The 13,671-nt window shown below is 40.0% G+C and overlaps 1 protein-coding gene across 2 annotated transcripts in view; it reads right to left on the bottom strand.

The window, feature by feature from the left end:
* The window catches only part of RFTN1 (raftlin, lipid raft linker 1), a 119,309-nt gene that overhangs the window by 18,284 nt on the left and 87,354 nt on the right, over positions 1-13,671 (bottom strand). For both annotated transcript variants that reach the window (XM_087746952.1, XM_087746998.1), the window contains exons 6-7: positions 11,255-11,458; positions 1,830-1,945 (exon numbers count right to left, since the gene is read on the bottom strand). In XM_087746952.1, the coding sequence (XP_087603078.1) occupies positions 1,830-1,945; positions 11,255-11,458 (320 nt within the window). The remainder of the gene's footprint in view (positions 1-1,829; positions 1,946-11,254; positions 11,459-13,671) is intronic.

Below are 13,671 nucleotides of genomic sequence, written 5' to 3'. Positions count from 1 at the left end.
GGCAATATGAGACTATTCTGTGATGTGAGTCATATTAAGTGGGGAGGATCTGGGGGTCCACTTCAAAAATGCACTCCTGATCTGAATTAAAATGCTTGTAAAACACAGAGACAGGTAAGGTAGAGGAAAAAACAACATTGCTTCCACCTGAACCCATCTAAACTTCTTGAAACCACAGCATTCTCCAGAAAGGAGTTCCACAGATCTGCTGCCTGCTGCATGAAGAATTACCTGAATTATCCCCTTTTTGTTTGTTTTGCACCTGGCCCTGAGTAGTGCCATTTGACAACCCTTAGTTCTTATACTGGAAGAGCTGGCAGTCAATCCCTATTTACATGCCTCCCATGATTTAGGAGACCTCTACCTATTCCATTCCCTCCAACTCTTTTCCAGGCCGACAGGACACACCGTGTAAAGTCTTCCTAATATGGAAGCTGTCTGTATCACTGATCATCCTCACTGCTCTTCTCTGAACATTTACAGTGCTAACATAACCTTCTGAAAGAAGGTGCTGTCAAACCACGGCTTATACAGTAGTATGTAGTAGTATATGCTTGCTGTTTCACCCTCTATTTCTTTCCTAGCAGTTTTTAACATATGGTTAACATTAAAGCTTCTTAACATTTGCCTTCGTGATCAGCACTGACCTAATGCACTCACGAAACCATCTGTCATTATCCCAAAACCTTGCTCCTGAGTGGCAACACCACAATTTGACCCTAAAAATGAACAAGAACTTACAGTCAAGTCTGTAATAACTGAAGTAACATTAAATGTAATACAGGAATCGTTTGTTCAGATGCACATTAGCAGAAGAAAAGTTGCCATTAACGCATGACACTTCAGAAGAAGTTTCTAGCTATTATTATATGGACATTTCTTGCTACACTACAAAGTCATCATCTAATAAGCAAATCCTTGATCCTAGTCTCCTGGAATTTTACACATTTAGTCTAGCATCTGTCCCATTTTCCCTTAATCCATCCTTTTGGCATGTGTGTGCCTTGCTTGTCTTTCTTAGGATTTTACACCATTTACAATATATTCCAAGCAAAAAGATCGGGCATCACCTTTATAGATACATAACATCTATTTCTGGCAGACTACAGTAATCAAATAAAACAAACAAAAAAAACCTTCTAAGAGTTACACGATGGTATCTTCTTTTTCCCATATGATCTTTTTGCTTCAACTGACAAAGAATTTAAAGCCCAGCTTTTCAAACACCTGTGTATCAAATTTGCTGTGGAAGATCGGTGCTGACTGATCTAAACAGAGTTTCTACTGATCTAAGTGCACACTTGGATCCTGAATCAGTAAAAAGCCAATCTATGACACACATGGTATGTTTATAGGGACCTATCCAGAATATACAGTTCTTTCAGCATATGAAGGAGGTCAGACAGAAGCAAATGAAATTATCTGTGCGTTTCTACTGCAGCTAAGCCTACCCAAAGGGCTGCCTTCTTTAGAACTGCGATGCTACAGTGACTTGTGTGATCATGTTGCCCTGAAAACCAATGGAGATCCTCTTTATAGTTAATCTAGCAGACATCTGTATTTTTGGGACAGATAGCTTTGAGTTTCACTGCTCACCATCACTCCCATTTCCTACGCCCCCCCCCCAAAGCATGGAGGTTATCAAAATCAAAAGTGCATCGTACAAACCTAGAGTGTGGTTAACTGGCATTAACTGTTACGTTGCATCCCTTTACCTCAGTTGGCTGTCTGGCGCTGTTCAAGCACAGATCAGTACATGAGAGTCTGCCTCACAGTCTTGGAGTGTTTCGATTTACAAAAAAATTGAAGAAGAAAAACTGCACACATACCTTCAGGACAGTCCACTGCTCTACAACAATTGCATCATAGCCCTGCATGGTTTTACTGTCTTCCACAGCAACATCTTCAAACAGAAATACTCCATCCATTATCCCATGTAAAGAATCTGTGAAAACACAGGGTTATCTGTAAGCTTTATGGAAGACACCCCATACGTAGTGAGGCATCTGAATTTATTAATAACAAATTCTTCCAAGCATGTTAATAAGAAAGGGCATAGACCTTCCTCTGATAGTCCAGCTCTATTAAATGAATGAGACTAATATCTCTAGCAGTTTTTAAGAGCAATCCTACTCTCTAATAGCAAACCTTACTGTCCACTCTGTTATTCCAGAGTTTGTCCTCAAAAAATGCAGCTCTCCCATTCTGAGCAGGCAAAATTAATTCAGTCCTCAGTTCAGCAGTACTGCGCACCTACTGCAAGTTATACACACACTTTGGGGGCTAAAGACCATGCATCGTGTCAACTTTTCAAGGGCTTTTGAAGGTACGCTGATATTAATGACTACACCCATTCATTCACGCAAGTCAGAACCCCACATACGGATCAACTGTTGCAGTTACAGTGATCTACATGGACTAAGGATGATCTGGCATATCTGAACAGTGTGAAAGAAAAGACACATTCATAACTATTTAATCAATTTATGAAGGCATTTTGACCATCTGGTTTAGTGGCTCTCTATTCTGATTTGCATTGCCAGCACGTTCAGCCTTTTTTCAGACAATACATATTATTAAAGTTACTTGAGCAGCACTTTCTCCTTCAACTTAGCCATATACTCCATAATCAGCAATCACTCCCAACGTAAGAACTCAAGTTTTGTCAGCTCCATGACAGAACAGAATCAGAATAACTGAAAAAAAATTACTTACCTTTCTTTGCTAAAATAAGCTGAATGATGAAGCAATAGAATTATGTTTAGAAAAACTGCAAATAAGCAGTACTGTACTCTTTATGAACACAGAAAACTCCTCTCACATTGTCACAAAGCATGTTTTTCAGCCTTTCTAGTTTAAATAATAAATGTACCCTGTATGACTGGTTATTATAAAGACCTTGCTCATCCCCTCCCAAAGTCTTGTATTTTGCATGGTAGTTTCTTTACATTTTTAGGAAAACTATGTTCCTTGCACTGGTATGATACATGTTTTTGAAACGCAGCCACACATGCCAAACCAACAGATTCCTGAACTGACAGGAGAGTCTTCTGGATGTCTGTTTAGCTGTTTCATCAGGTCCTCCTGCTGTCCCTGGTGGATGTTACGAAGTCAAGAAATGCCAGCAGGAAGCATTGCTGCCTCCAAGGGAAAACATGTATCAAACTCAGAACCAATTTTCAGGAAAGAGGCAGCGAAGAGGATTAAGAGGCTGCTTACCTCTTGCAGACACAACCTCAGTCAACATCTTTTGATGTCATTATATGATCTAAATTCAATTTATTATCTGGAAATGATAAATTTGTTGTGGGCAAAGCCCACAACAAACCAGACTCCTACAGTTGGAGGCTTATGTCTACAAACACACTGTAGCAAGACTGTTGCTGCAGGTGTCAAGCATTTGCACACCCCTTTGCTTCTATTTGCACGGTCCACCACTCTCTCTTGGTGCAGTTTCAATCAAGTCATTAAGTTGTAAGTGAGCACATGCAAATACTCGTATCTAAACTAACACAGCAATTTTTATTTTTTTTTAGTTCGGTTGTGAAGGAAAAAAGTTGTAAACCACTTACTAGGGGCTCTCCTTGGGATTCTGTTGGGAGACTCAAAGTAGAAAAATACACTGTCTGCTTTCACACTGACTGCCTGCCCAGGCAGGTTTCCTGTAACTCCGTTTAGAATAAAGAGAGAATACGACTCCTCACCACTACAGCAAGCCAGTATTACACATTGCTCCAAGGAGGATGAGCTGGACTGTAACGCAGTAACTCCTGTCATCTAGATAGACTACTCATCCAAGCGAGGAGAACAGACATTTTTGTTGTGAAATAACAGGCCACATCACTAAGTAGCTGGGTTACAGGTTAGAAAAAGAGAGAACAAGCTTGCCACACACAAATGGGTACAGGATTTAATTATCATATTTAATTCAGAAATGGCACTTTGTTACATACTACATTTCAAAGCAGGAACCACCTCAAGTTCTGTGCAATATATCACATTCCAACACCCAAACCCATACCCAAATCTATTTCAGGATGCGTAACGTATAAACGACCCTTTAATTTTCCAAAGCAGGGATGACAGGACAGCACCTAAGGCTGAAAGCAGAAACCCATAGATCCCTACTAGACAGAGACACACAGGTCTTGCCAGGAAGCTTTATATAGCGCTGGCGTGCTCCTCCTGTATCGTGAATTCTCTTAATGAAATTCAGTGTCTCACTGTTGGCACAACTGCAGCTTGAGCTCGCCCCACGCATTTGCCAGCTAATTAATAAGCGATCAAAACACAATCAGCATGCGTGTGTTTACACTCACTCGTAAATCATCCTTTATGTTTCACTCTGCTGCGCATTCCACTCATGCAGTTCACAGCTTCCACATATGTGAACACTATGGCACATATGTAATCTTTTAGAAACTAATAGCTGAGCTCATGAGACCCTACAGGCAGCAGATAAGCTTGATTGTGCTTCCTTGTTGGATGTACAATGATTACTGTTGAAGGCTACATCCAGTCAATCCTAAGATCCATTACTTTTTTGGCCAGGAAAGACACCTACAGAAAATAAGAAAACTGGAAGGGGAAAAATGATGAGGGAGAGACAGCTGCTGCATACTGGTGTCTGCTCAAGAAAGCGATGCTTGTGAAAAACTCTGTAGGAGAAACTGGTTGATGATGCTTATTAAGATTTTCCCCTTTAACCATAACCAAGTCTCCTCTCTACCTGCTGTGCCACAACATTTAAACTTTCGTTCCATGAATGCACGTCTGCCAATTCTCACAGCTTGGCTGTATATCTTCCCTTTTACAGGTCATCTACTACTCTTCCAGGTGAAAGGGGGAGGCAAAGGAAAGAATAATTGGATCATTAATTGCTTTGCAGGTGAAGCATTTGTGATGCTGAGAATAACTGGGGGAAAGGAGAAAGCAGCATGAACAGAGCTAACAGGGTCATATTTTGGAGAAAAGGCACACATAACCCATACTATGGTGTCAGGATCAGCAGGAATTTCAGGGAAACGCTTACGGTGTGGAAGGGCAAGGAGATGGACAGATGCACTAAGTCTACCTGCAATACCTTTATCACACAGATGCTCTAGAGTCTACAGCAACTTAGGTCTACAGTCACATGTTCTAGAGCTGGCCCACCAGGTGAGATTCCCGTAATCTAAAATTAGATATTTATGATATAGAGGTCTACAGCTGAGTTAGTTATCCAAGGATCTCTTTACAATTGATGGAGAGAAATAAGGATTATTTCACTCAGTACCCAGTTTCATAGAATCATAGAATAATGCAGGTGGACAGGGACCTCATGACGTCTCCAGTCCAATCTCCTGCTCAAAGCAGGTTCAATACAAGTGCAGACCAAATTGCTCAGGGCCCTATCTAGTTGCATCTTTAAAATCTCCAAGGATGGAGGCTGCACAACTTCCTGGGCAGCCTCTTCCAGAACGTGACTGTTTTCATGATGAAAAAATTTTTCTTTATATCCAACCAGGAACTCTCGTTACAATTTATGCACATTTTTCCTCATCCTCCTACCATACACTTCAGTCAAGAGCCTGGATCCATCTTCTTGGTGGTCTCCTCATAGGCACTGCCAGGCACTGTTAGGTCCCCCAAAGCTGTCCCTTCTCCAGGCTGAACCAACCCAGCTCCTTCAGTCTTTCCTCACAGGACAAATGCTCCAGCCACTGACTGTTTTGCTGGCCCTCTGCTAAACTAGCTCCAGTTTGTCAACATCTTCCTTGCCCCCTTTGGGGCAGGGCCCAAAACTGGACACAGTACGTGGCCTAGATGCAATCTAATGAGCACCAGGTAGAGGAGGATAATCACTGTCTTTTATCTACTGACTATATTCTTGTCATTACAGCCTAGTACGCTGCTCCCTTCTCTACTGCCAGGGCATACTGCTCGTTCATCTTCAGCTTACTAACATCCCCCAGGACCTTTTCAACAGAGCTGCTATCCAGCCAGGCAGTCCCCAGTCTGGATTAGTGAAAAAGCCTCTCCCTTCCCAGAGGCAGGACATTTGTCCTCATGGAATTTCAAAAAGCTCCTGCTGGCATGTTCTTCCAGCCTGCCCACGTCCCTCTGGGCAGCAGCCCAGTTCTGAAGCACATCAGCTGCACTCCTGAGTATGGGATCATCTGCAAATTTGACAAAAGCAAGCCCTGTTGCCTCTTCTGCATCATTGATAAAGCTATTAAACACAACAGGTCCCAGGATAGATCTATGTGGTACTCCACTTGTTACTCCAGGTAAAGTGTGACCTATTAACCATGACCCTCTGAGCCTAGCCACGCAACCAGTTTTTTACTCGTCTACTTGTCCTCCCATCTAGGCTGCAGGGTCCTAACTTGGATACAAAAATATTGTGGGAGCCACTGTCAAACTTCCTTCATGAATTTACCCAAAATGACATCTACTGCTTTCCCTTCATCCACAAATCCAGTCATTTTATCACAGAAGACAATCAATCATAGAATCACAGAATGTTCTGAGTTGGAAGGGACCCACAAGGATCACCCAGTCCAACTCCTGTCCCTGCACAGGACGACCCCAAAATTCACACCAGATGTCTGAGGGCGTTGTCCAAATCCTTCTTGAATATTGTCAGGCTTGGCACCGTGACTACCTCCCAGAGGAGCCTGTTCCAGTGCTCCACCACCCTCTGGGTGAAGAATATTTTCCTAATATCCAACCTAAACCTCCCCTGGCATAGCTTCCTGCTGTTCCCTCGGATTCTATCATTGGTCGCCAGGGAGAAGAGATCAGCGCCTGCCCCTCCTCTTCCCCTTGTGAGGAAGCTGTATGCTTTACTCTTGTTAAATCCATGCTGACTGTTCCCAATCACTTTCTTCTCCTTCATGTGTCCAGAAATGTGTTCCAAGAGGACTCACTCAGTGATTTACCCGGGAATGAAGTGAGCCTGACCACCCTGTAGGGTCCCTGGATTGTCCTTTTGGCCTTTTTTTAAAGACGGGTACAACCTTTGCCTTTCTCAAGTGTTGGAAAACTCCCCTGATCTCCATGACCTTTCAAAGATGACTACAAGTAGCCTTCTTATGACATCAGCCAGTACTCCCAGCACCCTTGGATGCAGGCCATCTGGTCTCAGGAACTCAAGCAATCCCTGTCTTGATCTTCATCCGCTGCTGCTAGTCCTGCACTTCCTTGAACCTTGCCTCTAAGCTCAGAGTCCTTGAAGACTATGTCAGTGAAGACTAAGGCAAAGGAGGCACTGAGTATTTCAGTCTTATCTAGGTCTGCTGTCACTAAATCACACACTCCAATCTATCTGATCTCTTTCAGATATCTGATGTAGGATGAGGTGGATCACAACACAAATCCTACTGACTATATTGGTCTAGGCCTAGATCTCCATTGATTATAATGGCAATTTTGGGTGACAACTCATATGCAGATACCTGCAGGGTCTGCCCTGCCTACATCTATTCAGCTGAATCTTACCTAACCTATCTACAAATATCAGCCATCTAAAGCTTTAGATGGTGAGTTGGTCTTTCCAGTTTCCGCTGTTTCTCATGCAAGGTATTTACTGATTCTGATGCAGTTGTATTCTCTTTTGGTAATCTCTTGTTTAACAAGATTTAGCTCCTGGAACTTAGCCTACATTAAAAAGGTCTTTAGTAATTCCAAACATTAGTTCATTTGCAACAGGGCAGTAAGGAACGCCAATAAAACAAACCATTCTGACTTTGCTGTTTGTGGTATCATTTCCCAATCTCTTCTTGAATGGACATAACTTCACTCTTTCTTAAAGAAAAGGCTCTGAACATAAAGGTTACAATCACTGTCCTTCCTCTGAAAATGTTCCATTACCACTGCATTTTTATTAAGGTATCCTACTGTGCACAAAAAGCTATTTTCACTGGGTTGTATAAATATTTGATGTAGCTCAGTTGACAAAAAGCTATTTTGATGTTCTTGCTTCTGATTTACAAGAAGTATATGAGAAAAGATTTCTTACTTTACCATGACAGCTTTCCTAGTGGGCAACAATTTTCCCCTTGTTGTCTTTGAACTACAAATCCCCCTTATCTAGGAAACTAACCTTTAGGCTGCTGTTGCTCTCAATGAGGAAAACTAGCTATTTATGGCTGTCACTTAAGTGGCATGTGACCTGAATGTTGGCCTTTGCTTCATTTGTATATTCCTCCCTCCTCCTGAATCTTTTCACCTTTGGTACACACAGAGAAAAATAATTCCATATGGATGATAAAAATCCCAGCCACTGAAGTGGATAAGGTGACTATAATTGGCCAAATGCACCACTGGTTCATCTCTGTCAGAGGCAGTGTGAATCTAACACAGACAATTAATCTGACCCTCTAAAAACCTGCCTATTTTCCTCTTTCAAGCAACTCACATTTTGTTTCATTTGCTTTAAGTACTGCCAATGTTTTCTGGTTGGTTGGCTGGCTTTTTCTAAGTTTGAAAGGCAGGAAATTCACAGGCAGAAAGGTAAAACAAATACAAGAGTGCAAGGCATTTAAAGACCTGCAGTTCAAAACCACTAAAGATGCACAGGCTTGTGATTACTCTGTTAAGGCATCAAAATATAACCCTGGCTTTGACTCTTCCTCCCTTCTCACACTGCTGATTGGAGACTTGCTGTTCTGGGAAAGAAAGGGACCCCACCTGTTACATCCTTACCATTTGCAGTGGTATTAATGTGTAGCTTGCTGCTACAGCCTCCACGTCTCACTAGAAGGCGGCAAGGGTGAAGTCCTATGATCACTTTAGATGACTAGGCAGGATCAGTTTACGCCTGGGACTACAGGCAGAATTAGCGATGACATGAGTTGGATGAAATAACTGTTATTTGTCAACATACGAACATTCAAGGACTGAGCAAGCTGCTGTTTCTAACTTACTAGCAAAATCTGAATACATTTAATATATGGTGTAACTCTGCATGATTTACATATTGTAATTTGCAATTGTGTTATATTTCTGTTTATAATTATCTGGTCAATAAGCAAAAAGAAACAATTGTTATCAATGAACTTAAAAACTCTTTTAAAGACTAATTATTAAACTGTTGGCAGAAGGAAGAAACAGATTTATGACTACTGACAATCTGGAAATCTTCACTTCATTGGGCATTCCAAGGACAAGGGGGAAAAGAAGTCTTGCTTTCAAGTCTTGTTTTTAAGTCTAATAAGCAAAATAATGAATTTGTACTTTAAGCCAAAGAGAAAACCATCCCCCAGACCAAAGAAATGTGATATAACCAATTAAAGAAAGTATGCTAATATTACCTTAACTTGGAAGAGGATTAATCAGTGAATAAGCAGACCAGCTATGAAGAGCTGCATAGGCTGCCATAAAAGACTAGAAAAAAGTAAGGAGCTGAAAAGCCCTCAGCCCCCTCTTTCTTCCCTCCTCCCTACCCTGGGTTGTTTCATACTGGTTGGCGTATGAGTGAAAAAGCTGTTCCATCTCCCTGCAGCATAGGAAAATTTTAGGATTTAAATCATAAACATTTAACTGCAACTGACAGCAACTTGCAAATGTTCTTAGCAAATGTTCTTCTAATAACATGGGCATGTTCACAGCGTTTCAACGTAACTGTTCTAATTAACACACTTCCAGAAACCTTAACCGAGCTTTTTGACTTCTAAACCTGTTCTTCCTGTAACTGTAAAATGCTAATAAAAATGATTATTAATTGTTCATCTTCAATCTCTAATCTAACTTAATCCTGAATCTGTCCACTTTTATACAATTCATTTTTCTGTTTGCGTTGAAACTTTGCTGTCATCATTCTAGTCTACTTTATCTATGTCTGCAGGCAGTTATCCAGCATTCCTCACTCTGGTATCCAAGTACATGAACTTCGTCCAGGCCTCTGTTACATAAATGAACTTCAGAAGTTTAAATAACAGAAAAATGCTGTGTTTAAAGCATTTTAGAGTGCACTGATAAGCAGTTTTTATTAAAGAAAGCACTAAGCCTGATAGAGCCAATTAGATTTGCCTCTATGAGTTGCAATTTATACACATAAAGTAAATGACCATTTGTTTTTAAGCAAGTTAACTAGCAATTACAAGGCTTTCCAGGAAGCTGTGCGAAAGCATTCCATCAGCTGAACTTTAGACCTTCCTTTTTTGCTACGTGCTTGCAAAATGAAAAATTAGGATTGCCTGTTAATTTCCTGATTGACTTCTACCAGAACTGGCTCATATTACTGTGTTTTATCATGGGTCCTGGAATTCTGACCAGCAGCAAAATGGGAAGAAGATGCTCTGAAAGCAGTTCCCGTATAATTTTGAGGCACAAACCCACTAGTCTTAGTAGCAGTGCCCAATCTATGGGTTACCACATTCCTTTTGAAGAATGCAAAACAAACCAAAATTAGGTGAAAGATTCATCCATAAGCACTTTAACCATGAAGTATACTAGTCACATAATTTTCCAGTAAAATTAATCCCGCTGTAACTTCAACATTTTTATGTTCAAGTACTTCCCTTGGTTTGTTCTCATGGTCCCCTGGTTATGTCTCTCAGATACCTACTATGCACCAAAGTCTTTCTTTGTACAGCAGGCTTCTCTTCAGAGACACCATGGTGGCCACAAGTGTAGTACAGACTGGCTACAGTATTAAGCTGGATTCAGTGCCACGTTTTTACAAGATGCAAAAATCTGTTTTTTAATCTTCTCTTCTTAAATTAAGACCAACATTTATCCATCACTCACATGAACACATTAGCTAGGATTAAACAAACATAGAAGACAATTTTGTAAAACACTGTGCCATCAAGGTGGAAAGGGTCTCTGCAAGAACTGGGAGTAACTGGCTACATGTTGGCCAGATGAAACTGGAGGGTCCTTACACTGACCTGCAATCAGACTCAGATGCAGTGTGTCACCAGACAGCTAAGAGGAAAGCCACTCTTCCAATTATGTCATCTGCTTTACAATCTTATTAGTTTAATTCATTTTACTTGGTACTGTTTATTAACTCTGTGTATTTCTGCAATTACAGGACATCTCTAGTATGTTTATAAAATACAATACATTATCTGTTTTCCTTATTCAAATGCCACAATATTTCCTGTGCTTTCATTCCATTTCACTGAAATAGGCTGATCTAAAACAAATCTGCCCCAAGCCTATATTAAATCACCTCCCAAACGTCTTCTCTTCAAAGATAATGATCTCTATTAGAGGAGAAAGGAAAATAATCACAGCATAATGCTTTCTGTAATTTCCATACCATTTACCATTCCAAGGCTGAAGATGGCGTTTACCAACGAGCCTCCTTTCCTGAAGTGATCTGTCATGTGCTCCAGCCAATTTGCTTCTAAGCTGTTGACAGTCTGCCCATTCTTGGAGATCCTCATAGGGATAGTCACTGTATAATATTGGCTGCATCTTTGTGGGGTTTTTGGCTTGTTGAAGAGAGCGAAGATCTCTGCTTCTACCAAAAAGTAAAAAATGGAGTAATGCAACAACCATATTATAATATTTCAGCTAAAACAATGTATAACCCACTGTTTGCCCTTGCCTGATTACACTGTGCAACTCCAAAAAATACTTTGCGATGTGGTTATCTCCTTAATACATTTCTGCAGTGTCCAACGCAGTAGGGTCCCAAAACCCAATATGGTATTTTGATTGCTGTTACAATATTTGTTACTAATAATGGATTGACTGTTGATAATAAAACATTTAAAGACAGTAATACCTGAGTACTAATGGACAACTCCCCTATTGGAGTTACCAGTGTAAACCAAGACAGGAAAACATGCTCCACAAACTGCTTTAAGTGCTGTAGCAGTCACAAAATCACTAAAAATTAAGGCACAGCGTACCTTTATTTTTCTACTGAATGAATTATTAACAGAACTATGACACTGAGGACAGTTCAAATATGAAATCTTACTGCAAATTTAGGAGGAACTGCATTCTGTAGATCATGGCCATTAAACTAAAGTATTAAATAACTTAGTAATACAATGATATTGATGATCAATGATATATTGATAATACAATGGCAAGGAACCAGCAAGCAGTAGTCTCATCTAAAGAAAACACAATGAACCATTAATGTAGAGACTATATTAGCTGGTTCGTTGATTTACTCTGGGTCTGAGCCAAGGTGAGATATTAACACAACAGCAAATGGATTTTGAAAGTGGAATTGTGAAGGGTCTTACAAATAAGAACATTTTCTAGACTCTGTATCTCCTCTAGTATATCATAGGAGCAGCTCATGTAGGCTTACCATTATAAAAAAGTCATTGTTGACAGCAAAGCTGAGCTTTCACAGCCCTAAAATTGGAAGCAAGTTTAAGTGCAGATACACTTTCCAAATTCTCAGAAGAGTACAACCATCAATAAAATTACCAATAAAAAATTTTTGGACATTATTATTTTACTTATTAATGGACATGGAAATCAATGGTAAAATTTCTATTGACTTCCAAATGCCAAAAATTCTCCCAAAATAAATTAATATAAAAGGTAAAGTCATTATATGAAACTTGTTCATTCAATAAGCTCTTCTTGTTTCCAAGTTAGTATATTCTAATCTCAAGTATTAAAGAAATGTCAAGAGAAAAGTTAAGATTGCTCTCTAACAAACATCACTGAGCAAGAAGTAGTATGCAAATTGAAAAAAATATTAGAAGGGAGATGCTCAGAGGCAGACTGGCAGCACTTGAAGAAGAGAGCAGGAAGCTCACGATATAACCAAACATGAAAAAGAGACCTAATGATCTCAGACATGAACCATGATTCAAATAGCATAGAAAGGAATAAATTGTTAACATGAATCCTCTTGCTGTTTATCACTTGTTTAGAAAGAAGAGCATACACAGAAAACTTCTATGATTGTTTTGATTCTGACCCCCAAAATATACCTATGTTGGAAATGGAGATCTTTTTGGTGTATGTGAAGACATGCTGTTGACAACATACATTTAAAACGTGTGGTTGACTTGGTTTGTCACCATTACTGAGTGTATAATACACCAGTACTAACCACTGTTCAAGTCACTATTGACGACAGTTTTCACCAGCAAGCCTGACTGCTCAAGCATGGACAAAGACACCTTCAGTTTGGTTCTAGGTAACGCAGCACTTTTGGACATACCATTGGAATACTTGTGCCTTGTTCACAGGCAAATAATTTTCAACACTTCTTTGAAGAGCCCATTAATAAAAGGGAACGCGAATGAGCACTACAAAATACTCAGAGAAAAAAAGAGAAGCAGCATAAAAGTAACACTTGAATAGTATAAAGCCTGAAATAAAGAACAAAATTAAGATTCCATAAAGAGTAAGAAATATATTTTTTTCAGAAGTTTTATGTAGGGAAGGAGGAGTTCAAGAGTGGTAACTTCCTATGGAATAAGTAGGCTAACTGGGGGAAAAAAAAAACACCTGATGCTTTCTATCTTCATGTTCCCAAGGAAGGATGGAGAACTGGTGCCAAAGACTGAAATACATTTTCCATGGGAGGAAAAGGGAGTGCTGTAATAACAAAAATTCATACAAGAGTAATAACGACATCAGCAATGTTGTACAGGCAACAGATTGGGGAAAATCCTACTGTAGGTGAACTGTCACATAAAACTGCCTTCTCAGACCTTCAGTCTTGGAAAGTATTTGCATAACTCACCAATTAAA

Source organism: Nipponia nippon, unplaced genomic scaffold (genome assembly GCF_047370975.1).
Source record: "Nipponia nippon isolate SJK-2023a ecotype South Korea unplaced genomic scaffold, ASM4737097v1 scaffold_1, whole genome shotgun sequence".
NCBI lineage: Eukaryota > Metazoa > Chordata > Aves > Pelecaniformes > Threskiornithidae > Nipponia > Nipponia nippon.
Note: the sequence above shows the minus strand (reverse complement) of the source record. Positions and strands in the feature narration are given on the sequence as shown.